The 16938-nt window shown below is 43.7% G+C and overlaps 1 protein-coding gene and 1 pseudogene across 2 annotated transcripts; one reads left to right on the top strand and one right to left on the bottom strand.

Moving 5' to 3' along the window:
• Window positions 1–2892: 2892 nt before the first annotated feature.
• Window positions 2893–7201, top strand: LOC143907322 (uncharacterized). Its single transcript, XM_077424003.1, has 2 exons — window positions 2893–6109; window positions 6789–7201. Exons 1-2 carry the CDS (start codon window positions 2893–2895, stop codon window positions 7199–7201), a joined length of 3630 nt encoding a protein of 1209 aa, XP_077280129.1.
• Window positions 7202–9235: 2034 nt separating this feature from the next.
• Window positions 9236–16899, bottom strand: LOC143907131 (uncharacterized; annotated as a pseudogene). The gene is made up of 3 exons (XR_013259736.1): window positions 16653–16899; window positions 16382–16562; window positions 9236–12423 (listed from the first exon to the last, which is right to left on the bottom strand). The product of XR_013259736.1 is annotated as an uncharacterized LOC143907131 (transcript).
• Between the last annotated feature and the right edge of the window lie 39 nt (window positions 16900–16938).

Genomic DNA, 16938 nt, shown 5'->3' with positions numbered 1-16938 from the left:
ACTTAGCTTCCAGTCCGCCTTCTGACGGTCGGGCTTTCGCTTTTCCGGCAGCAATCGAACCTTTTCCAGGTAAGATATTTCATGGACCGAGGCATGTTGCTTTTTCTGTTGCCAGCTCTCCGGCTATAACGCACAATAGGTACTGTGTCAATGTTTCTTGTCTTGTGTAGTATACGCGACGTATAACTACACAAGACAGGAAACATTAACACAGTATTGTGCGTTACATAAGACAAAGACTTAAGGCATAAAACACTGCCAAGACAGCCATTCTGCTTAGGCCCATAGACGGAGACTAGAGAGCCTCGTAGGGAGAGAGTGGCGAACTCGTCACGTGACCCTCTTTCCTCTGATTGGTCGCGGGCGTTAAAGCTCCTTGTGACATAAAGAAGAGGTTAAGGCAGGTTAATGTTTACAAACTGTTACAAACTAAGGTTCCGTCGCGTTACAGCAATCGAGTCTCCGTAAGTGATACATTATTATTAATACTGAAATTAATACTGAACACGAAAAAATTTGCCCTCTTCGATTTTATATACATGAAATAAATTCAGTTTTTAGTGTGTTTGGCGCTCGCCTGTACATATTAGATGTCCGTGTCATTAGTAATCGTTGTATATATTAGTTGATAAGTTGCGCGTACAAGTAACGTACGAAATCGTGTTTTTCGTGACTCGCGCGAGACGTTGGCGGATCGCGACATATAGCAACACTCGCGCGACTCACCCGACTCGTGCTGCCCGCCCACGGGTGGCCCGCAATTATTTGGAACCATGAGTACTCGCTCGGCCGCTATTCGCAGGTGCGCGAGCCGAGGAGTACCGTGGGGAGATTCGCTGTGCAAACGTGGACTCGAGAAGACACACTCGCCTGGCGTTCGCACGGTTCGGAGTAAACGGAGTGAACTCGCAATTTCGGAACTCGACAATTCGCCTCAGCAATCTCGGGCTTGGGTGTTTGCCTGCACATGTGCCTGCTATATCGCTTGCTTGCCGTATTGCACGTTATTGCCTGCCTGCCTGCCGCGGCACGTGAGTGCCTACACCTCCTAGCCTGCTGCACGCCCTCCGCTCTCCATCACGACAGGGAGGACCGGACGCCACGAGGCCGCGACAAGACCATCGGGCAACGATACGGTGAGTCGCTTTTCGCTTGCTCCCGCTTTATTCGCCTAATTAAAATTGTGAGGGGATTGCCCCTCTGGTCCTTCGAACTGCGAAATCTCGTAGACCGATCGCAAATCCGGGGCGATTAACACCCCCCCGAGCATTGGTCCTTCGAGCCGGATCTCTTTCCTTCTCGCGTCTAGAAGCTTCCGCCGACCTTTCGCGCGATTCACCGGAACTCCGCGTGAGCGTTTGTCATTACATTCGACTAATCGGCGTGCGTTATTGTGGTCTCGCCTGCGTGCGGGCCATCATTCGAATTTTATTGCATCGTGTGATCGGCGCGTGCCCCCTTGCCCTGCGTGATATCTCTCGTCCTTCGTCGCACTCGGCACGGGGCGACGAAGATAGCCGCGTAGGAGTAATTGCTTGCGCGCGTGCTATCACTCGACCACCTAGTTGGTTCATTAATCGAACATTTGTCTCGCGGTCCATCGGGACATTAGAATCGGATAATCGGGGTGTGCCTTTCGCGGGATATATCTTGTCCGCACGTCGCACGGCACGTCGCGGCGAATATATCCGCGTATTCGTTGTTTTCGCGCGCACGCCATTACTCCGATCTCTCGAACTAATCGTGGCATAATTGTTGCGGACCTTGCATTTGGAAAATTAATTGCGACAGGCGATCGACTATTCGTGAACTTTCATCGCCATCAATCTTTGTTTTCGAGCTCGAGTCGTCCGCCCCCCCTCGACCTTGGCGAGCGGCGCGGCTTTCGCTCATTATTTGGTCTCCGCATTTCGGAGCGAGACATACTTCTTGCGTTTGTTGTGCTGGCTGCCACCTCCCTGAATTCTCTCGACTTTCGAACTCGTTGCTTCGCTTCGTGCGTTGTGTATATATTTTCGCTACCGGCTGACGAGCATAGCGTCGCGCGTTCAGGAGCGGCCTTCAATTTGAGACGAGTACATTTTGTACTCCGATTTCAAGATGACTCGAGGTAGCAGCGCGCGGCGCCGCGAGCTGTGCATTCGGCGCATGCAGGAAGTGCATCAATATTCGATGCTCGCGGTAGACAACGTGGCCATGAGGCCAACCTTCCTTGTTCGGTATCCGGCGGTGGCGCAATTAGTTCAGGATTTTGAGGAGGCCCACCTCCAAATAATCCAAGACGCTACGGATGAAGAATTCGCCCAAGAAGACGTGATACGTAATGACTTTGACACAATGCGGTTCGCGGTAATAGGGCGTTACGAAAGCTTCGTTCCCGCGCCGGAAACCGACGACTCCGCACGGGGCGCGCCGCCGGCGCATCACTCCGCGATTAAATTGCCGAAGATCGCCCTTCCTCAATTCAACGGTGATCTTAACAAATGGCCGTCTTTTATCGCGCTGTATAACCAGGCGATCCACGAAAATCGCAGTGTGTCCGCAATCGAGAAATATCAATATTTGCTGGCCTCACTATCGGGGGAGGCTCTCGGCGTGGTGAGAAACCTGCCATTGACCGCGGAAAATTACGAGATCGCGTATGATGCGCTTCGGGGGCGCTACCAGGATAGGCGCAAATTAGCGACGCAGTACTGGCGTTCGTTCGTACACGCCAAACCGTTGGTTGCGGATTCCGCCAAATCCCTCCGCGCGTTGCTGGACGTGTTCACCGAAAACACGCGCGCCCTGAGTATGCTGGATTATCCGGTCGACGCGTGGGACTTTATGCTGCTTAATCATTAACTCGAAAAGCTCACTCCCACGCTCCGGGAGAAATTCGAAGCGGCCCACATGACCGTGGAATCGCCGCGGTATGATCAGTTAACGAAATTTCTAGCGGGATACTGCACGGTTCTCGCGTCGGCGTCGGGTTCTTCGGCGCAACCGAGTAAAAAGAAGGCCGCGTCGACCACCTCGCTCGTCGTCCAAAACGCCGCGTGCCCTAAATGTACGGAGCAGCATTTGCTGGCTAAGTGCCCCGTTTTCCTGCAGCTCTCGGTCCGGGATCGGCACAATTTCGCTCGCGAATCGGGGCTCTGCCTAAACTGCCTCCGCGCGGGACATAACTTGAAGAATTGCCCTAGCCCGTTTACCTGCCGGCATTGTCAGGCGAAGCATCACTCGCTCCTGCACTTCGGGCAGGCCGGCGCCCCATCGTTCGAGGCCGCCTCGGCGGTCACTCCAGTCGTGGACAGCCCCGCGGCTCCGGCGGATACGGGCGATAGCCCAATCGTCTCCCTGGCGAGCACTTCGAGACGCGTAGTCCTGCTCTCGACGGTGCGTGCGGAGGCGCTCGACGCTCGCGGCATCGCCTTCTCGGTTCGTGTATTGCTCGATAGCGCGAGTCAGGCAAATTTCGTCACGGAAAGCTGCCTTCAGCGGGGCGGTTTCGCTCGGGCAAGGCATCGTGCGACGGTGATGGGCGTCGGCGAGACGAAGGCCGCCACTACGAGAGGCCTCACCTCATTCGTAATCCGGGCGCGAAATGAGCCCGACATCCGATTTCCGGTGGAAGCCACCGTGCTCCCTCGCATCACCTCGCCGTTGCCGGGTAGCCGTGTCGATTCCAAACCGTGGAATCACCTGCAAGGGCTGCCCCTCGCAGATCCGGAATATTATTTGCCCGGCTCCATCGATATTTTGCTGGGGGAGGAATCCTTTGTGTCCGTGTTGCGCGACGGTCGGCGTACCGGTAAAATTGGGGAACCGGACGCCTTTAACACAGCATTCGGCTGGGTTTTGATGGGCGCGGTCTCTCCTTCGCTTCACGCGCAATCCGTGCACTCCTTCGCCACCACTATCGAGTCGATTGACGCCGCGGTGGAGCAGTTCTGGAAATTGGAGGAGGTTCCCGAATCTATTCCTTGCTCCGAACAGGATCGGCGTTGCAGGGAGATATTCGACCAAACCACCTATCGCGACCATTCGGGTCGCTTTGTTGTCTCATACCCGTTCATCTCGGACCCCCCTACGTTCGTAGATTCGCGACCGATAGCCGTCAATCGACTGCGCGCACTCGAGCGTCGGTTCAAGTCTAATGGGGAGTTTCGAGAGGGCTATAACGCGTTTATGCAGGACTATTTGGATAGCGGCCACATGGAGCTGGCGAGCGATCCCTTTCCCGCGGACGGTCGCGTGTACTATTTGCCCCATCACGGGGTTTACAAGCTGGACAGCGCGACCACAAAACTTCGCGTAGTATTCGATGCTTCGTCGAAATGCCCGAACGGGCTATCCTTAAACGATACCTTGCTCAGTGGCCCGAAATTGCAGCCCGACATAGTCGCGGTTCTACTTCTCTTTCGCGCGGAGCCCGTGGCCATTACCGCGGACGTAAAGCAAATGTTCCGGCAGATCCGGATCCACCCGGAGCATCGCAATTATCAGCGCATCGTCTGGCGCTTTTCGGAATCGGAACCGATCCTCGATTACATCCTCACGACGGTCACATTCGGTACCACGGCCTCTCTTTTTCTGGCGATTTATTGTTTGCTCAAATTGGCCCACGACAATCGGAAGAAGTACCCGTTGGTGTACGCGGCGCTGATCGAGTCTCTCTACGTGGACGACGTCGTCGTCAGTGTCCGCACCGTCGAGAGAGCTGTTGCGCTCCGCGATCAATTGCTCGAGCTCTTTCGGAGTGCTGGATTTGAGTTGCGGAAGTGGGCGAGTAGCCACCCCGCCGCGTTGGGTGGCCTCGATCCGGAAATCTGCAGTCAGAAGACGCTTTCCTTCGAGTCGGCCGACGATCAGGCGCTTAAGGTTCTGGGTCTTCGTTGGCACTCGCAGTCAGACAGTTTCGGGTTTCAGCTAAACCCTCTGACGCGAGGATGCACCAAGCGAACGATACTGTCGGAGGTAGCGCGCATATTTGATCCATTAGGTTTCTTGGCGCCGTTGACCTTTACCGCAAAACGATTGATCCAACGGTTGTGGACCTTGAAGCTCGAGTGGGACGACGAGCCCCCATCAGATGTGCGCCATCAGTGGAAACGATATAAGTCAGAGTTCGACGCGTTAGCTCCCCTGCGGATACCCCGTACCTTTCCCTCGGGCGCGAACGTTCGGCACGAATTGCATGGCTTTTGCGATGCGAGCGAGCAGGGATATGGGGCCGTCGTGTACTTGCGTACGGTCGCTCCGGCGGAGACCGGGGTCGCGATACTTTGTGCGAAATCTAACGTGGCTCCATTGCGCGCTATCTCCCTTCCACGTTTAGAGCTCTGCGCTGCGGTATTTCTCGCGAATCTGCTCGCGTACGTCCGCCGGGTCCTGCAGGGACATATAGAGATCGACGCCGAGTACGCCTGGTCCGATGCCCGGGTGGCCCTGTGTTGGATCCGCTCTTCCCCGCACCGATGGAAGACCTTCGTTCGCAACCGCGTTGCTCGGATACAGGACAAGATCCCGATCTCGGCGTGGGGTCATGTGGCCACCGAGTTTAACCCGGCCGATCACTGCTCCCGTGGGCTTTTCCCTCGCGAACTCGTGGCCAATTCACTGTGGTGGAGAGGCCCTGAGTGGCTCATAGACTTCGAATCTCGCACCGAGCCGACACTCTCTGAGGAAACTCTCCCATGCGAGGAAGAGCGGATCACAGCCCTCGTCGCCTGCGATCCCCCTCATTCTATACTTTCGCTATTAGATAAGTTTTCGTCATTGGATAAGATTTGTAGGATTATCGCGTATCTTCTAAGATTCACCCGTCGATCCGGGGCCAAGTCGGTGCCCGCGACCTTGGCCGTGGATCAACTCGAGGCGCAGTCGGCGCTACTAGTAGTAGTTAAACTCGTCCAATCGATTTCCTTCAGTGAAGAAATCGATCAACTTCGAACCGGGAGGAGGCTGCCCAAGCCGTTTATTAGACTCGCTCCCTTTCTTGACCCAACGGGTGTTCTCAGGGTGGGCGGCAGACTCGCCCACACGGGGCTGACGCTTGAGGCCAAGCATCCTGTGCTCCTCCCCCGCAAACACCGACTTACCGAGCTCGTCATCGAGCAGACACATCGTACGCATCTGCACCCGGGGAGACGCACGCTCCAATATTTGCTCGCCCAGCGATTCTGGATAATCGGGGTCCATCGCGCAATCCGCCGCGTCTTAGCCGATTGCTACATGTGCTTCCGAGCCAATCCTCGCGCTCTCCAGCCTCCTATGGCCGATCTCCCGGCCGACCGGGTTAATGCAGTCAAAGCGTTTTCAATCAGCGGTGTAGACTTCGCGGGGCCGTTCTCGATCGTACCCCGCCGAGCTCGGGGAGTCTCCTCCTTCAAGGCTTATGTATGCCTGTTCGTTTGCTTCACAATAAAGGCGACCCATTTAGAAGTCGCTCTTTCATTATCTACAGACTCCTTTCTCGCTGCGCTGCGACGCTTTGTATCCCGTCGCGGACGCTGCTCACTCTTGTATAGTGATTGCGGAACGAATTTTGTGGGAGCAGCGCGAGAACTCGAGCAGCACATGTGCCACGCGGCGGAGCGAGAAAGGATCCAATGGTCCTTCAATCCTCCTTCGGCGCCCCATTTCGGGGGCATCTGGGAGTCGAATGTTAAATCGTTTAAAACCCACCTTCGACGAGTGGTAGGGGACCAAATTCTTTCGTTGGAGGAGTTCACGACGGTCCTCACCCAGATAGAGTCCGTTCTGAACTCTCGACCCCCTCTGTCCGATGAGCACCGATCCCTTAGATTTGGAAGTTCTGTCGCCCGGACATTTCTTGACTATGGAGCCGCTCGTGGCCGTCTCTTCGCCCGACCTGACCCCGCTGGCGACGAGTCGCTTAGGCCGGTGGCAGCTGGTACAGCGGATGCACCAGGATTTCTGGAAGCGCTGGCACAAGGAGTATCTCCATACCTTGCAGCAGCGTCCCAAGTGGTGGATCCCCGCCAACCCGCTCACCGTGGGCTCGTTGGTACTTATTAAGGACGATAACGCGTCCCCGTTGCGTTGGAAACGCGGCCGTGTAGAAACGCTACATCTCGGTATCGATGGTGTCCCGCGTGTCGCCACGGTTCGGGTGGCGGACGGCTCGATCCTGCGTCCCCTGGTGAAGCTATGCTCCCTGCCGACGGGCACACCACGGGCCGCGGATTCCGAGTAAAAAAAAAAAAAAAAACATACAAAGCATTGTATTTTGGTGGGCGGCATGTTTGGCGCTCGCCTGTACATATTAGATGTCCGTGTCATTAGTAATCGTTGTATATATTAGTTGATAAGTTGCGCGTACAAGTAACGTACGAAATCGTGTTTTTCGTGACTCGCGCGAGAACGTTGGCGGATCGCGACATATAGCAACACTCGCGCGACTCACCCGACTCGTGCTGCCCGCCCACGGGTGGCCCGCAATTATTTGGAACCATGAGTACTCGCTCCGGCCGCTATTCGCAGGTGCGCGAGCCGAGGAGTACCGTGGGGAGATTCGCTGTGCAAACGTGGACTCGAGAAGACACACTCGCCTGGCGTTCGCACGGTTCGGAGTAAACGGAGTGAACTCGCAATTTCGGAACTCGACAATTCGCCTCAGCAATCTCGGGCTTGGGTGTTTGCCTGCACATGTGCCTGCTATATCGCTTGCTTGCCGTATTGCACGTTATTGCCTGCCTGCCTGCCGCGGCACGTGAGTGCCTGCACCTCCTAGCCTGCTGCACGCCCTCCGCTCTCCATCACGACAGGGAGGACCGGACGCCACGAGGCCGCGACAAGACCATCGGGCAACGATACGGTGAGTCGCTTTTCGCTTGCTCCCGCACTTGCCCCTCTGGTCCTTCGAACCGCGAAATCTCGTAGACCGATCGCAAATCCGGGGCGATTAACACCCCCCCGAGCACAGTGTTTCCTGCATATTATAAAATGCCTGGCAGGTGCAATGCTCCAAGATGCACAAATTCAAATAAAGAAGGATTTTGTTTAACAACATTTACTCAAGATCCTAAATTAAGGCAACAGTGGATCGATGCTGCTGAAATTCCGGATTCGAACCCTTCAAAATCAGCTGTACTATGTGAAGTTACAAAAAAAAGAAATAGAGAAAAGAACTTCTTACAAATCTATAAGGCAATGCAAGTAAAGTTAAAAAATGTTGTACAGGAAAGTGAAGTTTTAAGGGGAAGAGTTCATTGTTTACAAGATGATTTAATGCATATTAAGTCATTTGGATCTCACATATAACGCACTAACTCTTTGATGATGTTTGTTAATTCTAAAGGAGAGTAATAATCGACGCTGACTGGCAATAGCAATATATAAATTTATTATATATCTCACAGAGATATATAATAAATTTATATATTGCTATTGCCAGTCAGCGTCGATTATTACTCTCCTTTTGATTTATTCACTGGCAAAGAAAAGGTTTATTCTTTTTTGGTTTGTTAATTCTGTATATATATTTCAATTATATAAGTTTCGTCTGAAAGAGATAACAGAATTCGATCTTGTACTTTTAATACTGATAATAATATTTGTACTATAAATACATATTTGTGCTATAAATGCATATTTGTACTATAAAAACATATTAAAGAATAAGTTATTATTTAAATATTTGTTTCTTTTACACCAAAACATTGTTCTTTATAAAGGAAAAGTTTTCTTCTCTTTCTTAAAATAAATTTTGTATTGTACAAAAATTACATGTTGAACATACAAAATTTCATGTAAGAGATATGTATTTTAATAATTAATATAGGACGTTATATATTATAATATTTTTATGTTGCTTTTGCCATTCCATGAACAAATAATAAATACATAGAATCTATTAACAATTATTATTATATAATATTTATAGTTATTAGGCTTAAATGTAAGAGATTACAATAATAGTCAATCAAATAATGAGTTTAGAAAGTTCTGGAAGTTAATAGTAATGGAGTATCGACGATATCATTAATTTCATCAAGATTTCAGAAATAAAACCTTAAATCTATGCATCATATTTTCAACATTAAACTGTTAATAAAATATGTTATAACAGAATATGTAATAAAATAATTTTTAACAAGGAAATGTTATTTTATTTTTAGTCATGAAAAGTTTCATTTCTAGTCATAAAATATTAGTTATAAACATTAGTCATGAAAAATATAAAACATTTTTCTTTTACACTTACTTTTTAGTATAAAACATTTATTTATAATACATATTTGTAATAAATTCGTAACGTTTTATTTTATAGAAAAATACATATTAGATTATATATCTCTTTATACATTATACAACATATATATTATATAACATGTATTATAAAGATATATATTAGAACGACAACACATATATAGCCACATCTATAAAAAAAAATCCTGAAATAACGAATTACATACAATATGGCCTTTAATATAATAACTACTTAGAACAAATAAAAGATATTGCTAGCAAAGAAAAATATTAATGAGATCATTTGTCATTTTAAATATTAATTTTAACATCATATATGATAAAATAATATCACATAAAATAACATCATATATGATAAAAAATTATATCACAAAACTATAATACTTTCGTTTAAATATTACATTAGAATAAGCTAAACAATATCACAAGACAACTGTAATACTAGAATAATACTTTTGTTTACACTATATAAGAATAAACTTGCTTTTCATTTTAATATCTTCGTGCATATTTTTTTTGTTTAAACCTGTCAGCTAATAATCCTGCTCCCATTGTCTTACTTGCAAAAGCTGATGATATTTTCTCTGAATCTTCTGTAATACTTAAAGGAACTGACAGTTGTTTTAGACGCATTGACACAAATCGGGATATTAATTTTTGTTTAATATCATGGCAAGTGCTTAAAGGAAGATGTTTCAAAGCAGTATTAAAATGGGATATAAATTTGTTATTCAGAGATTTGCCTAAGAGTAATAATCTAGACTTGGATTTCCATATAATTCTTTCTGTCCCTTCAAGAATATTAAATACTTCTGTACTGACTTTTATTTGAGCTCCAGGAGTATAATCTGAAATAGCTACAAAAGCAGATAAAGAGGATGGTGTATACGTAAAATCAGAATTGTCTTGTAATTTTAGATAACAGTTTTCACATTTGATTGAGGCTCTCAACTTGAAAACAACATACCCACACATTCTATAAAATATTTTTTTTACATTCTCTGACATAGGTTCACAATCACTTAATTTAGGGAAATTGCAGTGTGTTTCTATAGTTTCTTCTTTTTTATTTTCGTTCAATTTTGTAAGAAGTACAGTTACAAGGGAAGGTGCTTCATCATATGTATAACTAGAAGTAGATATTGCTCGATCTCCGCCTGCCACTTTCTAAACTGTCTTGACTTGCTCGGCCTGGAAAGAAGAAAACAAACTCTTCCTCGTTTAAAAGACGATCTTGTAGTTGAATCATTGATTCTGTGGTAAGTATTACATGAGTCTGGGATGGTTTCCATGAACCACATCCAACTTTCATATTCTTGAAAATGTGACAAACTAGTTTTAAATGTTCTATTGCATTATTGTATTCTTGAGGATTGTGAAAACTTAAAGCATGGTAGAGATTTCTTCCGGTCATTATGTCAAACCATTTTTTAATCAACCTGATAAATCAGGCTGTTGTTTCCATTTCTGGAATTCCATCACCTTCTTGGACTAGAAATGTTAATGCATTTGCAGTGGAATAATTTATAACGTTAGTAGAATTTGAGACTTTCATTCCATTGAAATGGCTAGGTCTTAACACTGCTTTGTTTAACTTCGGCGCAAGTTTTATCTCTTTGTAATTTTCAGATTGATATGATTCTAACCATTCAACATGACCCATGTCAACAACATTACTAGGTAAATTGTATAGTTCTATAACATCTTGTGGCAAATAAATAAATTGACTTTCCATAGCCATTTCTTTCAAATTCTTAAATACATGAACAGGATCTGGAATCAACTGTAACGTAACCGCCGGATCGCAAGGATGTGGCACAGCGTACACCATATCTGCCTTTGTAGTCTTGAACCCCATTTTAGTGAGCAATCCTCTGTTTCCCATGTCACAGACTAAAATAATTACTTTCAGACCTATATGATGACACTTTTGAAGTATTTCTATAATAACCTCTTTAACTGCATCATTCATTGAAGAAGGTGGAGTGAAGTGGTAAGCTACGTACTGCTTCCAATGAAAACCAAGTCCAAATAACTGGAAAACTAAAGATTTACATGCCAATTTCTCTGTATTGCCAGGCAACGTTACATTTCCAATATACATTCCTGTACTTGTATCAAATTCAAGCTGCGTTTTAATCGCCATCTCATCAAAAACAAGACCGCAAATCTTCCATCTTGGCGGAATAAGAGGAACGATCAATTCTAGGTATTTAAAGATATCTTCAAGTATCCCTGGTTGAAATTTGATGTGCTCTATCTTTTCTCTTAAAGTTCTTGATGCAGGGAATAGAGCAACAAGCTCAATTATTTGCTTATAACCGTGTGATCCACATGCAAAGTGTAATTTCAGTCCCTTTTTGATTGTTTCATTCGACCACTTGGAACCTCTTGTAGTACCTTTTAAAATTGCTTCTTGTTGGTCTTTATTAAAAACTTTATTAATTATATAAGTACTTTTTTCGACTTCTTTTTCTAAGTAATTAACTCTACTTCTCAGGGCATCTTTTTCCTTCTCAGCTATTTTTAATTTTTCTTGTAACAGTTTAAAATCCTCTGGACTAGGTAAACTCTCCGTCGACAATATTTTATTTCGAATAATTTCTGGTGATGTATTTATGTCTTCGACTGCATCAGAATCTGATCTAGAATTTTCTTTCTCAGACAATGCTTTCTTCAATGTAGAATCCTCTACACTAGGCGAACTTTCCGTTGACAATATTTCATTTCGAATAATATCTGGTGATGTATTTATGTCTTCGACTGCATCAGAATCTGATCTAGAATTTTCTTTTTCAGATAATGTCTTCTTCAATGTATCTACAGTAATAGGTTTCTTCTTTATGATACAATCTGAGGTATGAACATATCTCTCAGTTCTTCTTTTCTTATAAGATTGAAACGTAGTACATTCAGTATTTTTGCGAACAGAAAAATAATTATGTTCTTTAAATTCATTGACACACTGGCCTTCCTCAGAACTTTTATTTTCTTGCTCAAACTTGCTTGGGAAATTATTCCTTGAAAATACTCTTTATGAGGAAGAGATTCAACTAATTCATTGCATTGCAGTTCTTTCGACTGAATTTCTGCAAGAGGTTTCCTCTTTATAGATCCATCACACTTGCAAAAGAAACTTGGTATGATATTCTTTTTAATAAATTTCTTGTTGCCCACGCATTATAACGCTGATGGACGAAAATGAACCTAAAATGAGAGGTACAAGTACATTAGAGAAAAATATCAAGAGACACGGTAGTGTCTCGCGCCAAGTACACGCGGAGCGAGACCGACCGTGACTCTTTTACGCGACGCGACGGGTTGCGAGTACCCGAGATGTTGAGATCTCGATAACGAGTGAACGGATCAAGTTCTAAGTAGGCTTGATCGATAGCTTGGGGTCCAATTAGGGGGGGGGGGGGGTTCTCTCATAATATTCCGCTACGTGCCTTATGAGCGGAGATATTGCGACGCAAAGTCCAAATGTGAAAATTTATTTTTAAGATACTCCTCCTCCTCCTCCTAATGCCGACGTCTCAATATTATTATGATTATCAGAGAAACGTCTCTTTCACTTTTTCGACGCTGGCGGCGCAGGTATCGCCAGTTTCGATATCGCGCGCGTATTTCGAAATTAGGTCGATAGACTTATCGGTCAGGAGGAAGATTTCTATTTAGGTGTAAATTAGGTATATATATAATAAATATTGAGTCAACGGAAAAGAAGGTTCTCTATGCTTGGCAGAAAGTGCCGCTAGGGAATTTTTAAGTCGATTCTTATGAATCAAGCTTGAATTTGATGTCTATGTATCCCAGGTTGCCGATGACGAGGTCCAGATAGTGCGCTTTATAGTTTTCGGTGTCCAGGTGTAATAATACGTTGAATTCGATGTCTACGTGTCCCAGGTTGCCGATGACGAGGTCCACATAGTGCGCTCCGTAGTTTTTGGTGTCTACGTGTATTAATATCTTGAATTCGATGTCCACGTGTCCCAGGTTGCCGATGACGGGATCCAGATAATGCGCTTCATAGATTTCGGTGTCCAGGTGTAATAATACGTTGAATTCGATGTCTACGTGTCCCAGGTGGCCGATGACGAGGTCCACATAGTGCGCTCCGTAGTTTTCGGTGTCTACGTGTACTAATACCTTGAATTCGATGTCCACGTGTCCCAGGTTGCCGATGACGAGGTCCACATAGTGCGCTTCGTAGTTTTCGGTGTCCAGGTGTAATAATACGTTGAATGCGATGTCTACGTGTCCCAGGTTGCCGATGACGAGGTCCACACAGTGCGCTCCGTAGTTTTCGGTGTCTACGTGTATTAATACCTTGAATTCGATGTTCACGTATCCCAGGTTGCCGATGACAACATCCAGATAATGCGCTTCATAGTTTCCGGTGTCCAGGTGTAATCGTACGTTGAATTTGATGTCTAGGTGTCCCAGGTTGCCGATGACGAGGTCCACATAGTGCGCTTCGTAGTTTTCGGTGTCCAGGTGTAATAATATGTTGAATTCAATGTTTAGGTGTCCCAGGTTGCCGATGACAAGGTCCACATATTGCGCTGCGTAGTTTTCGGTGTCTACGTGTATTAATACCTTGAAATTGATGTCTAGGTGTCCCAGGTTGCTGATGACGAGGTCCACATAGTGCGCTTCATAGTTTTTGGTGTCTAGGTGTATTAATAACTTTAAATCTGAATGGGTGCGTTCAGCCGATACTCCGCTAGCCTAGCAATCGTGAGCAGTTGCTCGTTTTTGCTCGTTTCTTCTCTTTTTAATCCAGTAAGTCAAAAAAGAGGAAACGAGCGAAAACGAGCGACTGCTCACGATTGCTAGGCTAGCAAAGTATCGGCTGAACGCACCCAATGTAGGACACGTAGATATCGAATTCGAGGTATTAATACATGTAGACACCGAAAACTACGAAGCGCACTATGTGGACCTCGTCATCGGCAACTTGGAACACGTGGCCATCGAATTCAAGGTATTAATACACCTGGACACCGAAAACTATAGAGCGCGCTATGTGGACCTCGTCATCGGCAACCTGGGACACCTAAACATTGAATTCAAGCTTGATTCATAAAAATCGACTTAAAATTTCCCTAACGGCAGAATTAAAATTATGTCATGACATAATAAAAATCGCTGAATTAAAATTATGTCTAGACATAATAAAAATTGGACAAAAATTATGTTTAAACATAATAAAAATTGGATGAATTAAAATTATGTCTGACGTAAAAATAATTATCAAAAATATCGATACCTGAAGATATCGGTACATATACAGTTGCGAACAACATTCAGTAAAACACGCAAATAAAAATAAATAAAGAATTTTACAGTTAACGACTTATTAACATTAATCATGCTTTATTGCAATTATGTTTTATGTTAAAATTGAAAAATATATACAGAGTGTACAACTAAAAAGGTTACAGATTATTATTTTTAAAAAACTGAGCAAAATATTAAATTGTTGTTTTCTTTAGAAATAATAGTCCGTAACACTTTTAGCTTCATACCTTGTATTATATACGGTTTATGAGATTATAAGATATATTGTTTATAAGATTAAGATGCGTAACACTACAAAAAGGCGTGATATCCGTACAAAATTACCTTTTAAAAAAAAAGGTAAAATGAGCGCCAAATACACGCATAATAGTGTATATGTATTATGTTGTTACCCTGTTATGTTGTTACCTCGAAAAAAACAAAGTGGTAGTATTATACCTTCAAATAGCTTTATCCTGTACATACTGTTTATACAATGTAATATACTACAAAAAGGCGTGATATCCGCACAAAATTACCTTTTTTAAAAAAAGGTAAAACAAGGCGCCAAGTACACGTGTAGTAGTGTATATGTTGTTACCTAAAAAAAAAAGAAAGTGGTAGTATTATACCTCGAAAAAACCTAAGTAACAAGTGGTAGATCTTTATATCTCGAAAAATCTCGAAAAAATCTAAGCAGTAGTATCTTTATTTCCGAAAAATTATAATCCAAGTGATACACGTCACAAAATTATGTTACCTTATCAAAAAGAAGAGTCGCGCTTCAAGTGATCTATTACAATTACAAAAAAGAAATGATATCTCTTTAAGTTAGAGCGCCAATTACAGAGAGAACATGTATATTGCCTCAAAAAATAATTGTTGCACTACATTGAAAAATTTTTACATTGTGTCAATTAGAAAAAAATGTATAATAACAATTTTATAAAATTAAAAAATTTTATTTAAATTTAACAAGGGAATACAAGATATTTAAATACAAAGTTATTTACATGTGTATTTTTTAATGGCCACAAAGAATTACAGAAGTAACAGTACAAAATAAAAATATTTTATTAAAATACATAAATTTTTCTTGTAAAAAAACTTGGCGCTGCTAGACCTCGAAATTTTAAATAAATAAATAAACTTATTCTATACTTAATTATAAGCCGCATTATCCGCCGTCCGCGTAGTCACGCACACCCATATCACTCACTCCCACATCCACGCTGATAATCATTTAATATTATTCTTATTGTATTCTTCTCTGAATTATTTTTATTTATTGTTGTCCTTATTTATTTAAAAGGTCTAGCAGTGCCAAGTTTTTTTACAAGAAAAATTTATGTATTTTAATAAAATATTTTTATTTTGTACTGTTACTTCTGTAATTCTTTGTGGCCATTAAAAAATACACATGTAAATAACTTTGTATTTAAATATCTTGTATTCCCTTGTTAAATTTAAATAAAATTTTTTAATCTTATAAAATTGTTATTATACATTCTTTTCTAATTGACACAATGTAAAGATTTTTCAATGTAGTGCAACAATTATTTTTTGAGGCAATATACATGTTCTCTCTGTAATTGGCGCTCTAACTTAAAGAGATATCATTTCTTTTTTGTAATTGTAATAGATCACTTGAAGCGCGACTCTTCTTTTTGATAAGGTAACATAATTTTATGACGTGTATCACTTGGGTTATAATTTTTCGGAAATAAAGATACTACTGCTTAGATTTTTTCGAGATTTTTCGAGATATAAAGATCTACCACTTGTTACTTAGGTTTTTTCGAGGTATAATACTACCACTTTCTTTTTTTTTATATCTGTTATACCATAATACATTTATACATACATACACTTCAGTATTAACTTCGCATAATACAGCTAATTTTGGAGGGTTCCAATCCGGAATTCCAGCAGCATCGATCCACTCTTGTCTTAATTTAGGATCTTGAGTAAATGTTGTTAAACAAAATCCTTCTTTATTTGAATTTGTGCATCTTGGAGCACTGCACCTGCCAGGCATTTTAATATGCAGGAAACACTGAAAACTGAATTTATTTCATGTATATAAAATCGAAGAGGGCAAATTTTTTCGTATTCAGTATTAATTTCAGTATTAATAATAATGTATCACTTACGGAGACTCGATTGCTGTAACGCGACGGAACCTTAGTTTGTAACAGTTTGTAAAAATTAACCTGCCTTAACCTCTTCTTTACGTCACAAAGAGCTTTAACGCCCGCGACCAATCAGAGGAAAGGGTGTCACGTGACGAGTTCGCCACTCTCTCCCTACGAGGCTCTCTAACGGAGACAACCGAGACAGTAAATCGGTTGTCTGTCCTTCTCTCCTCGCTCGAAGCTTGCCGAGCGGCGAGCGCCGGGGCCGGCCGAGCGCGGCCGCCGCGGCCGCAGCATAACCCCT

The sequence above is a fragment of the Temnothorax americanus genome, unplaced genomic scaffold (genome assembly GCF_048541705.1).
Source record: "Temnothorax americanus isolate GAGA-0224 unplaced genomic scaffold, ASM4854170v1 Scaffold8, whole genome shotgun sequence".
Taxonomy (NCBI): Eukaryota; Metazoa; Arthropoda; class Insecta; order Hymenoptera; family Formicidae; genus Temnothorax; species Temnothorax americanus.
Note: the sequence above shows the minus strand (reverse complement) of the source record. Positions and strands in the feature narration are given on the sequence as shown.